The following is a 17517-nucleotide window of genomic DNA, read 5'->3' as shown; positions in this document are numbered from 1 at the left end:
CTAATTTTTCCCTGGGGATTTTCGTAGCTTTTAATAGGCAGATCCACAGAGAATCCTCCGTAATTTTAAGAATGCTGCTGATAAGATGATTTTTAAAAATACAGAAGGTAAATAAAGAGTTAAAAAGATTTCAACAATTAAGAAAACAGATTATTATTTCATAAGGCTATAACTATTATGAGGAATGACTAGTATGCAAACAATGCCAGTATCTGTGTTTTATTTGTGTTATCTATGATGATGATGATGATGATACGCATTGCTTTTCATGCTAATGGAAGCAGACAAAATGCAGTGCTCCCAGTGTTGTTGGACTGCAACTCCCAGCATTTCCCACCATTAGCTCTGCTGGTGAGCAGGCTGATGGGACCAGCAGTCCAAGGGGGCCACATAATTGACTCAGTGCCACCCCACAGCCCCATATTACTACTCTATCGTTTGGACACAAACTCAGACACAAACCAGCGAAACACGAGACATGAAACATTAACACCTTTTATTATATACAAGATGAAGGCTACACTTGTCCTTAGTCACCTTTTCCATTGTAATGTACAATACTATACAGTTAGTGTGTAACTTGGGGGGGCTTTGTGATTTCTTGCATGGAGACCCACAACTTTTGCCCAAGTATGTCCTCACCACTTGATTTTGCATGGATTGATAAAACCAGGAGACTCCATTTGAGATCTGAGTGGAAAAGAAGAAGTTCTTCTTGTATAAATACCATTTACAAAGAATACAAAAATAAAGCTGCTTGTATGTTTTAGAGATCGATTGCGACGAGTTACGACCGGCTGCGCCTTTTAATATTTGGGGCTGAATATATATCAAAACACCCACCACTCATACCTCTCTGCGTAGTGCGCACGCATACAAACACACATACACTTTCCACACGGTGTAGACAGACATTTTTGTAGTGGCTTTCTGTGCAAAGTGTCTTTTGAGAGATCTTATGAGGAAGTCCTTTTTGTCTTTGGCACTTTGGGCCTGTCATGTTGCATTTGCCCAAATTGTAAACTCTCAACCGATGCCTCATAAGGAGTTTGGGGGGGGGGGGGGGGAAACCCCCAAACAACCCCACCGGTGGCGGGCGGCGGAGGGAGGGGGGGGGGGGGGGGGGGGGGGGGAGAAACCCTGAAACGATCCCAACTGTTGTAGGGCAAAGGAAATTGGAGGGCGTGCGAGGCTGGCGGGGAACTGAAACCATCATGGATTTTAGTTTACAAACCCCAGGACCCCTCCGTTCCAAGAGTGGCAAACTCCGGAACATCCTTCCTGTGTGCAGAAGGAGCAGATATGGGAAAAAGTGCTTCCAAAAAAGGTGAATTGTTCAGAGTGTGAAGTCACACGTCACACTGCAAGGAATGGAGGGCTGAAACGCCTTCAATTTTAACAAGTTCACTGTGGATTTTGTAAGGCCAGAGCACCATTTTAAACCCTTCTTTTCAGGCCAGTGTCTTCCCTGCCTGCGTCTGGCTTCAACTACGGAGCAGCACCGTATTAAGCTTCTCTTGAGGCCCCCCAACAACAACATTTGCATTGAATGGGAGCCTCTGGGCTGAAATGGCCCAGCACTGTCCCTGCAGCCACCAGAAAAACAGCAAAGAAGACCCTCCAAAGAGTTTAAGAGAAACCCATTGCATCTCAAAGCCCCTGTTCTCATGTGCAGCCTCCCCAAAATGTGGGAAATCCAAGAGAACTGCCCTGATAAAACCACAAGCAGCAGCAGCAAAGGATGCGTGGCCCAGAAGAATAAAAACTGCTTTTTAATGCATGGCCATCTCCCATTTGGACCCTCTTAAAACAGGCATTTTCTAATCCTGAACTGAATACCAAAGTTTTGTTAAGGGATGCTTTGGCTGAACTGGGGACATCTTGGCATGAACTCCCCACTCCTGATCTACCTTCTCCCACACCTGCTATTTTCACCTGAACAAGACTTCAGCTCTTCCAGATTTGTCAATTCTTTAGGGCAAAGATGAAGCTGGCAAGGACCCCATCCTTTGCTAACCCAACACATATGCGTCTTCCTCCCTCCATTCATGGTCTGCCATTTTCCCGAGAATGGGACATAAGGCAGTGCCAACTACTCCGCCGTAAAGCTTTCTGGCTTTCATGCCTCAAGGGACCTGCCAGAGGACTCCAAACTCCAAAGCTTGTCTGGCTCCAAGCCCCTGCCCACCTCAAACGCCAGACCACCCATCCATCTCTCCTTCCTCTCCACTGACCCTCAGGTAAAACATACCTTGCCAAATGTGTCAACAAGAAGCCATAACTGCACACTCATGTATGGAAAGTCTCAAAGGCTCTGGGGCAGAGAAATCAGCTGGCTCCAATAGGGCAAAGCCTTCCCCAGCCTGGTGCCCTCCTGATGCTTGCAGCCCCAGATATGGCTCATGAAGAGGAGACACGGGAGTGATAGGCCAAAACATCTGAAAGGGAGCATGCAGACCGGAGGAGGCTGTTTTACGCAAGGGCCGGCAAACAATCCTTACCAGTTACTCCAGCACTGAGGAGGCTTCTCAAAGGCACCAGCTCCTATCTCCTCTGGCTGAAAATGAGATCTGTCTCTCTCTCTCTCACACACACACACATCTTCCCTCCTGCAACCCTCTTCAAACAACACAGAAGATTTGGCACAACACTGCAAAACAAGGGAGCAACAGCATGGCTCCGTCCCACTCTGGAAAGGGCTTGAATGATGCTCCTTAATCCCCCTTCTCTATCGCTCATCCCAGCACTGCCTACACTCCCTGCCAAACGGGGGCAAATGAGCTCAGGACTTGCTGGTCTGAACACTGGCTGTTTTGGGATGGCCCTGATTTAAGAAGGGAGCTTCTGGGCCTCACTAAAGGGAAGGAAGGCTCACAAGAGTGGCATCAAGCATTACCTGCTGGGACCTCACTAACCAGAAAGTGAGTAGTCTAGGGCTTCTTGCAACAAGACTAGAGGCTGGGTTTCAAACCCACAAAACTGTCGTGAAAAAGGACAGAGAGAGAGGATTTTTTCTTCTTTTAAGGTGTTATGAAAAAGAACCCTGTGTCTGTCAAAAGGGCAGATGTCTGGAGGTGATGGGACATATGTGCTGGCATTATCCTCGCCAAAAGTGAGGCTGAAGATAAGGTTAACCTGGTTTATGTCCCGAAAGGGACAGAGTAGCCACCCGGCCTGGCGCTCTGCAGATGGCCATGCTGGCTGCGGATGATGGGGAGTTTGGTCTAACGCATGTGGAGGGAGCAAGCTGGGAAAGGCTGGCATGACATCTGAAGGATGGAGATGCTCAGAAGACTGCCATGAACTACAGCACAACCTGAGAAATCCAGCCAGAAGATACTGTGCTCCCAAATCCATCAAAAGCTCACAAGCTAAACCAAAGCCTGCTTCTTCTGGTGGCCTTCAAGCCTCAAAAATAAAAGCAGAAGGAACAGGGAAAAATCTAATGGAAGAGATGTAAAAGAGAGTTTGGGAAGTTTTGTCCCTCAAATGAGCAGAATAATGCTTTTATTCTTCCCAAGACTCTGCCTTCCCTTTTACATTTCAAAGATAAAAGCCCCCATGGAAGGCCTTGTCCATCCTACTCAAGGGACCACACAGCTTACATCTTGGGTTCTACTGTTCAGAGTTACTCTGGGATAAAATGAGCAGCAGAGAATCCATTTACAGCCCTTCCTGGAGCTCTCCCTGGAAAGAGGAAAACCCTACGAAACGTCCAGCACGGTCAAGTGGACAGGATTTGCAGTTTGCTCCCTGCCTCTCCTTCTCCATCCCCTTCTTCTGCTCCCAAAGGCACATTTGGTAAGTGATACAGGGAAAATGGCTTTATGATACCACAAACTGGGAGCTGCCCAATGGCCTGGGAAGCGCTGCCCCCTCTTCCTCCGGGGCAAGAGGATCAGGTGCCAGCTCCCAAAGGGATGGGTATGACCAGAGCAAAGCTGGGCTCCTGCCAGGCAGGAAGGTGAGGGCCACCTTGACCCAGGCTCTGAGACCCCTGTCCCTTTCTATCAGCTTCTCGTCCTCCTCTCTCTTGAGAAGGTGGTCATTGCAGGAGCAGCATTGGTCGGCTGAAGCTCTTCTTATGCAGGTGGTGCGTCCAGAGCGCAGCTGCCAATCGCTAGGCCTGGTCAAGGCACTGAGGCTTTGGAGGAGGAAGGGGAAATTGCCAAGGCAGGAGCCATATGCTGCTATTGCTGCTGCTTCATGGCTGTCACCCCCAACATTTCGGCAACATCCCAGAGACGTCTTGGTTCCTACACCAGCAGACCCATGCGGGTCACTTTGGCCGACAAGAAGGTGTGCAACACAAAGACGATGGGCTTTGGGCAGGAGTGCAGCTCCAGCGTCTGAGGAAGAAATGACAGCGACAAAAAAACACAGAACTGGGGTCAGTAGAAGCCAAACACGTCTCAAATCACTGGTTTCTATAATCGGAATCGCAGTATTTCTCATTTGGAGCGCTACATCCCCTAATGAGGGCAGCTTTAACAAATAGATGCCAATGGAAGAAAGATAAGGAAACAGGACTGCATGGGAAAGAGCCGTTAACAGGGCAATGGTACAGGGCTCCTTCCTTTAAACAAAAACGTATCAGCTAAATTCATGTCCCAATCTGCTGGGGATGCTTTGATTGTGATTTCCTGCATGGCAGAATGGGGTTGGACTGGATGGCCCTTGCGGTCTCTTCCAACTCTAGGATTCTATGAGTCTATGCAATTAAATCCATATCCCACATATTGACTGTAAGTTACTAATGGTTAATAGTGTATTGATTCTAAACTCTCTCAAGCCGTGAGGGAGAGGGGAAGGGGCTTACGCAACATGTGGGTATATACTGTATGTTTAAATAATTCAATAAATATCATTTTTAAAAAACAACATGGGAAAGAGTCCTGACTCCCAGACATTTCTTCTGCTCCCTGCTTCATTAATCTTGCTGCTGTTAACAGCTTTGTAATTAAGGCCTTCACAGCCTGGCTGCAGTTGATCTTATTATATGCAGATAATAATGCTATCTTTGGGCAAACTTCTAACTCAGTTTCTGTTCTCTCTTTTATATAATCCACCCAGTCTTCCGCGGACACACTCTGTCATAGAGATTGCCCAAATTGCCCAGCCTTTTGTCTCTGGCTGGCTTGACTGTTGACTATTTTAACTTTTTTGATGGTTTATGATATTTTATTATAGTATAATTGGGGGGGGGGAGGAGGGAAGTAATAGAATGTATTTTCATATACAGGGGTACCCCGGGTTACGAAATTAATTCGTTCCGCCGCCGCTTTCGTAACCCGAAAATCTTCGTAAGGCGAAAAAGCCATAGGCGCTAATGGGGAAAAGCTGCGATTTCGTGCGAAATAGCGCCGAAAAGCACCAAAAAATTTTTCGTAACCCGAAATAACCTTCGTAACCCGGAACAGTTTTTTTTAATGGATTTTTTCGTAACCCGGAAATTTCATAAGGCGGCGCATTCGTATCCCGGGGTACCACTGTATGTATCTTATACTGATTTTTATCTAATATTGTAAGCCGCCTCAATCCTGTGGGAGAGGTGGCATATAAATGAAAATATTCTTATATTATTATTATTATTATTATTATTACCATCATCTCTTTATATACTAATTGCCAAAATTTCTTTACAGATCTGCAGCCCCACCACATATGAATGCAAGTACCAATTTCTTGACAACTCTTCCAACATAGCCTTGAATAATTCTTATTTATATTGTTTAACCTTCCTGGTGTTAAATATCATCAATTACAATTCTCCTTTAGCCGTATAGATAATCCAAATTCCCCCCCAATTCTTGAACATTTAATATTTGTGCGAAGCCATCCTCCCATATTGTCCTAAGATATTCTTCTTTCTCATTATGGTTTGATAATAATTTGTAAGGGCTGCCCCCCTTGAAGTCATCCAAACCCAAGCTGCCTACTCACCAGTTCCCCTTCTGGACCTCCAAAATCCAGGTAAAGGTTCCTGAGGCCGTCGTCTGCAGACATTTTCAGCTTCTCAAAGGGGTACCGGAAGAGGACGCCGGAGGAGCCTGCTTCCTCCTTGGAAATGGTGAAGCCATTGTCATAGTGGATGATGAGGCGGACCTCCTGGTTGTTCCAGACGCAGCCTGGCAAGGTCAGAAAGGGACGGCAGTGAATGAGGGGAGAGATGGTGGCCCACATCCTTCCAGGACAAGCTCCTCCACTGGAAGAAGCTGCACAAATGTGATTGTGAGTTCCTGCATGGCAGAATGGGGTTGAACTGGATAGCTCTTGGGGGTCTCTTCCAACTCTATGAGTCTGAATCCCCCCAGCTTCATACTAGGCCAGGGTGGGCAAAAGGTGGCACTCCAGATGTTGCCACACAGCTGCCCCATAGTTAGCAATGCTAGGAGTTAGCAATGCCCACCCCTGCAGTAGGGCTCCTCAGGATCAGACTCAATTAATGCCATCTTTAGTTTTTTGTGGGTTTTTCGGGGGGGCTATGTGGCCATGTTCTAGAAGTGTTTATTCCTGACATTTCGCCAGCATCTGTGGCTGGCATCTTCACAGACCTTTCTTTGAAGATACATCTTTCTCTGAAGATGGCAGCCAGAGATGCCGGTGAAACGTCAGGAAGAAACTCTTGTAGAACATGGCCACATAGCCCCCCGAAAAACCCACAAAAAACTATGGATGCCAGCCATGAAAGCCTTCAATGTGACCATTCTATCTTTCTTATGCCTGGAGGAAGGATTGGTTTCCCCTTTGAAGGATTTCCTACATTACTCCCAGGAGACCAATGTCTGCTCCTCAAGACTATGTGTCCTGAGTGTGAGATTCCAGATGGGCGCCAATGATAACTGGCGGCTGTGGAAAGGCCACAAAAAGGAGAATCTTCTAGTCTTGCCAAGGCAGGGAAAGTGGTCTGGCACAAGTTTCCTTGGCCACAGCTCAGTGGAAGAGTGCCAGTCACACATGCAGAAGAACCCAGGATCTAAAAAATATTGGACTAGGACATGGAATATAAAAGAAGAGTTGTTATAGGAGAATATAAGGCTATATGAGTGGGAATACTGATATCTGCAATTATAATGTAATGTCTAGTATTACAAATATATATTATTATTTTGGTGGAAAGTATAGGATAAATGTTGATTTTTTAAATGGATTGTACAGATGAAGATTCTATTATTACATTTTGGAATGTAATAATTTTAATATAAAATTATTAAAGACTATGTTCGGGGGGGGAAAAGGAAGAACCCAGGCTTAATCCTCAGCATCTCCTGTGGAAAGGAATGGGAAGAGGTCTCTCTGCCCAAGACCCTTGGGACCTTCTCTTACTTCAACTAGAAAGTGCAGTACTAGCTGCACCAATTCAGAGCTCAGAAAAAGTAACTGACACTCAATTCTAGCCAAAAAAAGTAACTTTTCCATGCACTACTCTAACTCAGAATCAAACGTGAAAGGTGACTTTGAACACCTATAACTCCACTTGATCCTACCAGAGTTCTGAAAGACTCCTGGACTACCCTTTTAGGCTACCTTCTGGAGTATCTATTATTTCCCCAGGAGGCCTTGGGGAATCACATTCCCATGCAGCCCAAGAAAAGAGGACTTTCTGAAGACCCTGCAAACAGGCCTGGGGCAGCCAGGAAGCCGTTCCACTGCCACCCTTTCTATGGACTCTAGAGGGAGGCCAAGATACACACTGCCGGGCTGATCTGCCTGTTTAAAACTGGCCTCCTGGGACTTCCTGCCCTGATGAAACCCAAGCGTTTTGGATGGCACCCAGCTCTCTGCATCCCCTCTGGCACAGAGTTCTTGCATTGGGCAGAAGTGGGCCTGAATGCTTCCTTGCGAGCACATTTCTTGCTCCTGCACCAAGTACAAGCCATCCCTCAACCCCACACAGAGGATGGCCAGAAAGCCAGCCAGTTAGGTTACCTTCTCATTCAGCCAGGAAAAAGGGGAGCTTGGCTGAGAGAGGCCCCTTGGGTGATACTCCCTCTTTGGAGGGAGACCCCAGCCTTAGTGCCCCACATTATTTACAGATCTGGTATGAATCCCACCTTTCTCCTAAAAAGTGACCCATGAAACAAGAGTAGTGCATGGACACATTACTTCTTGGAGCTAGAATTGAGTTTCAGTTACTTTTCTGAGCTCTGAATTGGTGCACTGGCCCAGCAAGTATATCACTTTCTGCTTGAAGCAGCAGAAGGTCCCAAGGCTTTCAGGCAGAGAGACCTCTTTCCATTCCTTTTCAACAAGCCAACACCTGATGATGTAAGGTGCCTGGCCTAGTAGTCCCCTCCCCAACAGGGCAAGAGTAAATCCAATGAGTGTGGCAGGGACAGCCATAAGGCTTCACCAAGGTGGTGGTAGTGGGCACAGCTGGCAGCCTTACCTAACGACACCTCCTTGATCAGCTCTGCAGCAGCGTGGCAGCCTTGCACCAGGATTCGGGTCCAGGAGGAGAGGTCTCGGTGGGTCTCCACGCGGAAGATGTGCATCTCAATGCCCTGCCTGGAGCCCGTCCGGGTGGCAAAGGTGAGGTCTGATCCCACGCAGGGCGACCTGCGGCCCGAGCCAGAGTGTACCAGCCTGCAACGGTGGCAAGGAGGAAGGGGCTTCATCAGGAAGAAGAGCGAGGAGGGAGTGGGTTGTGCAGGAGAGAGATTGCTTTGAGGCAGCAGCCCAAATGGAGCTCCAGGAAGGAAACACCTCCTCCTCAGTGTTCAGCTGCAGCTTTGGGGGAGTCATGTTTTCCATGAATCCTCTTGTGGGGCACTGTGGACATACTCTGTCCTGCCCATGAACATGTTTGTTTTTGAGTGGAGGCTCCACCACTTTTCCCCTCATGGTCTAGGACATAACCCAGAACCCCACCCTATGGACTGTGACCAGCAGCTACATAATCTGGGAAAGTACAGAAATCCAGAGTTCCTGAATGTGATGGCCAGGTGGGGAAGGAGGCAAGTGATAGCTCTCTTTTTGGATAGCTTTTGGCAGGAGGGAGAGTTTTGGGAGGGAGCCTAAGTGACTCCAGCTGTTGTTGCAGGCCTCCAGAAACCTCTGCCAACAGCCCCACCTCTTTGGGGCTTAGAGGGGAGACTGAGGAGGGATGCGAACACAGCCAGCTCCGCCTTCAGGGGAGGAAACACTATGAGAGCCTGTCCAAACTGGGGGAGTCTGCATAGCAAGTGGTCCACAGCCATGGCCCCAGCAAGACCACAGAGCAGTCAGGAATGGGTCTTAGCCCCCCCACCCAACCACAGAAGGCCAAGCAGCCCTTAGGATCCTTCTTTTCCCCTCCTCCTCCATATCCTTAAATATGTACGGCTTAAAGCCTGGGGCCTCTGCAACCTAACAGGGAATGAGGTGGGTTCTCCTCTTCAGACCTGCTGGTCTCAGAGCAGCCAGGAAACCAAGAGGGGTTACATCTCAGCTGCTGCGCAGCTCCAGGTTCTTGGCCCTCAAACAACTTTGTGGGAGGTCATGAGACTTGGGCCCAAAGCTTGAAATACTTAACTTTGTTGAACTACTCACCATGCTAGCTTGGGGCGGAGGAGTTAAAAAAGGAAAGAAAAAGTTAAGTTTCCCAATGACTGGAGCAATGATCGTGTCATGCCTAGCCTTCTAGACAGTGTTTTAGTTTGAGTTTGCAATTAAGAAACACATTTTGGAAAACAAATTAAGCCAGCCCTGCACTGAGCCCCTTTGCAATGGGAGCTCTTGCAGATTTAGGAAGAATTTGGAGCTTGCTTGAAGCACCAGCTCTCTTGCTAAATCCTCGCAGTTGCTTTGGCTGACTCCTGCTTGGTCAGCCTTGCTAAGTGTTTGGCACATCCCTGGTCAGCAGCCCCACCACCAGCACACACTGTACTATTTCAGAATCTTAGAAGGCCTTTCCAGCAAGTTCCTAGTCTTCTCAACTGCTAGCATAGGACATACAAGCATGTCTAATGAAATCTCAGAAACCATGAGGGAGTGGTGGACGGAGGAGAGATAAAGGTCCCAGTGCTGCAGTTATATAAACCTACTGAGAGGTGCAGGAATTGGCTCAACTACCCTCAGCCTGCTAAGGAAGCACACAATCCAGGACTACATAACACCAACTCCATCTAGGCCAGCGAAAGCCAGCTCAGAGGCTCTTATAATTCCTGGAACATGCCAGGCTGCGAACTCTGGCACGCAGAGGCCTGGTGGGCCAAGCAACACAAACTGTGAGGAAACTGATGCCAGGAAAGCATCTCACTCCTCCTCCTCCCACCACAAGGCTAGGCTGGACTTTCCCAGCAACTGGACTTCCAGGGAAACATCTCCTGACTTATTGGCAGAGAGAGTGGGAGAGGCCACAAATGGACTTTACTTCCAGAAAGACTGTTCTGTAATAAATCTGCAAGGAGACACATTGCAACTTGCTGAGTTACTAGAGGAAGCAGAATTCTAAAGGTAACCAGCCAGGGCCTACTGTATATACTCACGTATAAGTCTAGAAATTTTAGTCAATAAATTCACCCAAATAACCTGAGTCGACTTATCCAAGGGTCAATGTAAGTACTGTACTTGTATTAGTAAAGGAACTAGCCACTGGTGAAAGGCAAGTGTGTAATCTGTCCTGAAAAACTGACCCCTTTCTACTCTCCCATCCATCTCAACGTTTGGCTGAGCATAAACAGTTATGCCTGCTGGAATTTTGTAAATTCTTTGGCATTATATTTCTTGGCTTCATCCTTTAGATCCTTTGTTACATGCCCCTAAGTTTTACCCACGACTTATCCACGGGTCATATCAGAATCCATAATTCTGATCTCAAATCTGATCTTTGACTTATACAAGAGGTCGACTTAAGTATATACAGTAGTCTCTACCTGCCAGTCCCTTCCTGTGCACAAAAACAAAGGAGGAAGAGGCTGGCAAATGCACATTTATTAGTCAGGAACCTTTGTGGGTTTCTCTGCAGTGCAGTTTTCAACTTCCATCTGATCAGCATCCAAGCATCCTGTTCAAGGATGCCTCTGCTTACACACTGAGAGACAGCTCCCCTCAGCTCCCTTTTAGCTCTCAATTTGGTACACAGGCGGTACACAGGCATCCCTACCTGGTGGCAATGAGAGGGTAGCTGTGGCAGGGGGATGCCCAGGTGTCTCTCATCCATGGCATGCTGTCATAAAGAAGCAGGTCCTTCTCTGTCATGGCCAAGAGAACTGGTCGCCACTGCTGCCGCCCCCCGTCCAGCCTGGCCTGCAGGAAACCAAATGAAAAGAGGTGAGGTTGGCCGATTGCCTTCAGGGAAGAGAACGGAGGGGAGGAGGCAGAATGGGGTGCCGGGGGGCTCTTGTGGGAAGCTGCCGGGAAAAACAGGGAACAAGTCTCCAGGAGGAGCCTGGCACAGCTGTAGGGAAGGGAAAGAGAAAGGGAAAGGAGGGGTGGGCTGTGTCCATCCCTCCCTTGGAGTGAGAGCCAGAAGGGAAGTGCCCACGCCATGCTGCCAGCCATGCTGAGGAGGGCACGATACCACATTGGCAATGTAAAGACTGTAAGACCACCACTTTGGAGGTGCAATGCTGACTTGACCCTTTTAAAATGTGGGTCATTCGGGGTGCTTGGGCCCTTTTTTGTGTGTCTTTTTAAAAAATAATTTGAAAAGTAACAGTGCTCATATAATGAGCAACACTAATGCGTTGCCCTAGTAACAGTAACAAGAAAAATTAACACAAGTGACGGATGATAATTATTTTTTAAATATCATTTTCAGTTCTGCCCAAAGAACCTGGGTCCAGAGTGTCTTCTGCCACCTTTTTGGAACGCATGAGGCGCACACACAGGAGCATTTGTGTCAAGAGGGGTAGGGACTCATCTCCTCTTACTCACATCTACAAGACAATTTGAATCTCACACACTGGGCTTCCTTCCCTGGTGAAACACTTGCTCTCTGCAAGTAGGCTAAGTGGTCTTGGATTACAACATGGACAAGTGCAGGAATCTAGCATCTAAAATATGCTGGAGAGCCACATGGGCACACATTGAGTGACTTGTCTGGGGAAGGGAAGAGGAAAAGGGGTTCAGGCAGAAGCTTTGGGAAGGATCAAGCTGCAACAGAAATGTCACATTTCTGCAAGTGCAAAGCACACTTCCTGTTCCCTGCAGCAGGAAAAGGGTGCGGTACCCGACGTGACCTGTTGTCTGGGCATCAACTTGTCTGGGCAACAGCCAACTTCAGATGTGCAAACTGGGCTGAAGACCAGAGGAGGGAATGTTGGGGAGTCTGAGAACCAAGAGGCAGACTGAAGAGAAAAGGTAAAGAACAGGATCTAAAGGGGGAGTGATGTAGCATGAATATCAACAACATTGTCATATTCTGAGGATGCAGACATTTAGAATGGAATAAGCTTTCTCGGACTTTCACAGTCTGCTTGATCAGATGCGTTTTGGTTGGCTCACCTAACAGGATGCCTGCCTTCTGTCAAGCTCTCCAGATCAGCCTGGCCTATTTCCATTGTATTCTTCATATAGAAAAATTTACCTTTTATTGTAAGAAATGTCTATGTTTCCTTTCCCTTCAAGACCTCAGTTATCAAGTTAGTCATCAAGTTATAGTTAATTTTATTGTTCTTGTTCTTTAAGGTCTATGTAGAGCTAGGTAGCACTTCAAAGGTTCAATTTAAAGTCCAATAAAAGCTGTCAGTCCAGTTTTTCTTAGACAATTAGTCTGCTTTAATAAAAGATCAAAATCATAAAATCATTGAAAAGGATTAATTCTTAAAGTTCATCTAAGCAAAGGAAGTCAATAATCAAAGTCCCTCTTTTAAATGAGTTATGTTTGGAATGCTTCAACTTCTAAGTCCCCTGGGTTTTGTGTTTATTTGGGGATCTCTCTCCTCTTTATTTGGGGGGCCTGTCTCCCAAAGAGAACAGCCCTTTGATCCTGTTGCCATAATTCAGAGTTAACCAGAAGATGCATAACATGAAAACACTAGACTTCTGGCCATCTCTGACTTCAGTGGGAATGTCTGGTGTGGTCTGAGATGGTCCTGGGAGTCTCTCTGATGTTGCCCTTCCCCATGTGCTCCATGAAGCCAACCAGCCACATGGGGCCATGGGAACCTCTTGCTCTTGGGTTCCTCCTTTGGACTGGCTGGTGCACCCGAGTGGCCCTCAGCTTGTCTGCCATAACTCTTGTGCCCTTCTTCTGCCACAGATTCACCCTATAAGGGCAAGCAAGGCTAGCTAAGCCCACTGGCATGAGGAGGGCAGACGGCTGCAGAGCCAGCCAGCTCCCATTATTTTTTTGGAGCCCAGTATGGACACACCTGGCAGTCTTGACAGTACACATGGGTTTCTGCCCATTAGACAGAGATTCAGCCAGCTTCTGTCACTGGGCAGAGAAGGGAAGACACAATGCAGCTCAGGAAGTGACAGCAGGTACCCATGTTCATTCCTCCCTCCATCTGCCCAGCTCTCCTATTTCCCAAAAGGCTTCTACCCCTGACCTGTGCATGACTCACCCTCTTTATAGTAGGCCAGGCCAAGTCAAGCCAGCTTTTTAAAGCATACTGACAGTCCAGCAAAAGCTGTCTCCATGCTTCAACCCACCACCCTCGGCCACTGCCTCACCTGTTCTGCAAGCCACGCAATGTGCTTGACCTCCTTGCTGCTCCCGGGAGTGTTGCTGGCTGCGAGCATGGCATTGAGCTCCGCCAGGACCTGTGGAAGGAGAGCCATGATATTGGCATGGATTGCCGTGAACCAGGAGTGCGCCGAGGCCGTGTCCTTGCACCGGAGGATCAGGGTGTTCCTGCTGTCGGGCGAGTGCAGCTCGATCAACCTGCAGAGGGAAAGGAAGGGCACTGAGAGGAAGAGGGAGGCATGGCCCAGGCAGCCCTGGAGAAACCCTGCCCTTGTTCCTTCTGGGTGCTGTTTGCAAACAAAACAAAACAGCAAAGGGGACAAGGAATCCAAATGAACAAGTCAGACATTAAGAGAGCCAGCATGGCATAATGGTTTGGGTGTTGGACTAGGCCTCTGGAGACCAGGGACCCAGGCCAGGCTGCTCCACAAGGGTCCCAGTTCTAATACTGTCTAGATTTCCTTCTAGGTATTTCCAATCCTGGTCATGACTCCCCAAAGGGCACAATGAACAGTACTTGCCATTAGACAAATAATTGAGGGCAGCTGAGTCACTCTCCCATTGCTTAAGGAGCATAGCTCCTATCATCCCTCACCGCTGGCTATGTTGACTGGGGCACAGGGGGTTTTCTTTGGTCGAACGAACATTCCTGCATCAGGCATCAACAGAATCCAGAGAAAACCACATCTCTTATGCAGAAGAAGTCATTAGTCAGTTAAGAACTGGAATACTGGGGAAAGGGAAGGGCAGCCCCACCTGCTGCTAGGCAGCCACAGAAAGCGTCCCTCCATCCTTCCGTCACCTGGAGCTGAGCTGTGTCACACGGGATCCTTGCCAGGCAGAATAACAAACAGACCTCTCAGAGGCAAGGCCACCACCTGATTTCAGTGCCTTATTACAGGAGGGAAGGGGCAAAACTCCCACCAGACACCCAACATGACACAAACAGCTAGGGATGCAAAGTTAAGGGAGAAAGGTGCACCCACAGCTGGATAAGGGCTTCTGGCAGAGTCTGCTTATTAAGTGATTTGCTGCTGTTACTACTACCAAAAGGGTGTGCATTGTGTAACTGATTTCACGCTTCCACTCACAGGCAAAGGGGATACCTCTGTTCAGACAGGACTTGCAGCCACCTGCTGAGAGAACCCTACCTGCCCTTCCCTCCAAACAGAGAAACCCGGGCGGCTCTTGCTCCAGGCTGCACAAAGGGCCTCCCACAGCCAGCTTCTTTCACCTGCCTGCAAGACTTGCTCAGTGCAGCCACAAAACCCCCTTTGGCCAACACACATCCGAACCACAACACTCACGAGACCTCACGTCTTTGGGAACTGAGCGGCCACAGGTGGGAAAGGCCTTTATGTGGCATCTAGTGGTCTATCAGCCACAGTTTTGTGTGGCTAATGCACAAGAGGTGAAAGTTATTAGGGATGAGGTCCCTTCTGTGTGCGCCACCACAGCTACACAACCCTCTAATGGAGCTGGTGTGTATGTATATGTGTGTGGGGTGGGGGGGTGGGGACACTGCATCCCAGTGACAATGATGCTACAGGTTGCATTTTGGCTGTGTCAACTGAAGAGTTAATTAATGTCTAATAACTTGCCTTCATCTTCACCCGCAGTGATCTCACTCCTGTTGAGATTGATTGGATAACGACAAACTAAGCACACAAAACAACACAAAGGTAAAGCCTTTCCTGGGGATTAGTCCTCTAATCCGCCGAGACACGGCTGCAGAGGAATCACCCTGCTCTCTGACCTGAACCTGGGAGACCTTTCCTTGGAACAAGCAGGGCAAAGGCAAGAAGTGAGGGTGAAAGTGTAAAAATCAGGGTGTACGTACTAAGGACCCACCGGGCTTGTTTTAAACTGCAATAATGATTCAGCTGACAGTTTTCATGAAAAACAAAGAGAGCACACACACATCAAGGAGTCTTGTCCTCAAATGCTAAGGTTGTCTAGGTTGTGACAGTCATTTACCACAATGTATGTAGTGGCTATGGAGATGGTGCTCCACTATTCTGAAATGAACTATCAATTCAGAGCACAGCATTAAGGCTTCCTGTAAGAAGAATGCGCCTCCGACAGCGTCTGCATTTTCGACCTTTACACATCAAGAACAGCTGTCCTGACCACCCCGACACCGAACCACCTTCACCCTCTGTGCAGTCTTGTTAAGGACAGTCAGATCAAACCTCCTCACTGCCAGCATTATGAAGTTGCCTGCTACGTGGACCACAATGAAAACAGGGCCCTATTGAGACAGTGTCAGAGAGGAGCCTGCTTCCAAGACTGGAGCCATTCAGCTGAGCTGGCTTCTGACAATCACAGGGAACTCCTGATCTGGCCACAAGCCTGCTGAGCCCGGAGGCTGCCTGGCAAGGAAACAACTTCTTGGTATTTGAGCTTCTAAGCCAGTTGCTCAGTTCACCTGAAACACTGTCCACATACAGCCAGGGCTCAAACCCAGACAGAAGTGACCTGTCAGGGCAGCAGCTTCTTCCCTTGGTGCCCACTGCCTGGCACTAAGTGAGGCCAAGAACTGTAAGCTGCACCCAGTCTGGCTTAAAACTTGATGCAATCTTGAAGGCTGTTACATTCTGAGGACCTAAGCCCTGGGGGCCTTGCCTCCCCTAATTATTCACTTGTTGCTTGATCTTTGCTTTCTGGGGAGCCACAAAGGCACGGTTCTAGTCTTTGGACCAGCAGGAAGACTGCAAAGGCAACTTGGGAGACAGCCAGTCCAAGGGCAAGAAGGAGAAGTGGCACAGAGTACAGGGTACAATTTGAGGAGGGACGGAGTCTGGAGCCTGCAGCCTCCCTCCCACCCTTGCTCCTGTTACTGCAGCCAGCTGAAACTCAACACCCAGGGAAGGAACTGGGGATGAACTGACACTTCCCCTCCCGGCCTGTCCATGTGTGGCTTGGGCCCAAATTTCACCTCCCCTCCCAGGAAAGGAGCCAGTATCTGGATTAGACGTGCATCCTGTGGACGCCCAAGTGAGCACAGCCTGACTCGCAACGTGGGGGAGGCGAGGCAGGCGTCGGGAAGGTCAGGACGATTTGTGAGAACTAAGGAATGGTGAGCAAAGACCCAGCAGGATCTGGTACTCACAGGTTGTTTGTTGTCTCCACAACTGACTGTTAGTCACCGGCAGAGCTAGCTACAATGTCACTGCAGACATCTGCAACACATGGGCGGTGGGGTGGGAAACGTGGAAGGAAGAAGGTTGCCCTTCCTCTCAGCATGCCTCTAAGAAGCCTGGAGCAGCTTAGCTGTGGAACAGCCCAACTCACTGCCTGCCCCTATGGAACTCTACCCCATGGAGGCAAAGAAATTACTGTATATATTAATGTATAAGTCTAGAAATTTAGGTCAAAAAAACCTGAGTCGACTTATCTATGGGTCAATGTAAGTACTGTAACTTAACTCTTATTTAAAAGAAAGAACCATCTCCTGGTGAAAAGCAAAAGTGTAATATATGAAGCACCGACACCCCCCTCTACTTTCTCATCCATCCAGCCCTAAGAGTAAGCCCAAAGAGTTATGTCTGCTGGAATTTTGAAGTTCTTTGACACTGCTTTGCTTTGCTTCATCCTTTAGATAAGCAGTCCTCAAACTGTGCCCTTTAAGAGATTTTGGACATCAGCTTCCAAAAGCCTCAGCCATGTTGGCCAATAGCTTGAGATTCTGGGAGCTGAAGTCTAAAATCCCTTAAAGAGCACAGTTTGGGGTCCACTGCTTTAGATCCTTTGTTATGTGCTCCTAAATTTTACCCTTGACTTATCCACAGGTGATAGCCAAATCCATAATTTTGGCCCCAAAAACTGCCCTCGACTTATACATGAGACCAACTTATAGTTGAGTATATACAGTAAAGGCAACATAGGGAGGCAGATTCCAC

General features: G+C 48.1%; 1 protein-coding gene across 1 annotated transcript in view; it reads right to left on the bottom strand.

Annotated features, from left to right (window-relative positions):
* Nucleotides 1-1133: 1133 nt before the first annotated feature.
* SNTB2 (syntrophin beta 2) overlaps nt 1134-17517 on the bottom strand; it is a 28093-nt gene continuing 11709 nt past the window's right edge. Inside the window, exons 3-7 of the mRNA XM_042480654.1 lie at nt 13603-13813; nt 11087-11229; nt 8390-8586; nt 5944-6128; nt 1134-4349 (exon numbers count right to left, since the gene is read on the bottom strand). Coding sequence (XP_042336588.1) covers nt 4257-4349; nt 5944-6128; nt 8390-8586; nt 11087-11229; nt 13603-13813 — 829 coding nt within the window. The 3' untranslated portion in view covers nt 1134-4256. The remainder of the gene's footprint in view (nt 4350-5943; nt 6129-8389; nt 8587-11086; nt 11230-13602; nt 13814-17517) is intronic.

Source organism: Sceloporus undulatus, chromosome 8 (assembly GCF_019175285.1).
Source record: "Sceloporus undulatus isolate JIND9_A2432 ecotype Alabama chromosome 8, SceUnd_v1.1, whole genome shotgun sequence".
In the NCBI taxonomy this organism is placed as follows: domain Eukaryota; kingdom Metazoa; phylum Chordata; class Lepidosauria; order Squamata; family Phrynosomatidae; genus Sceloporus; species Sceloporus undulatus.
This window is presented reverse-complemented; position numbering and strand designations above follow the sequence as displayed.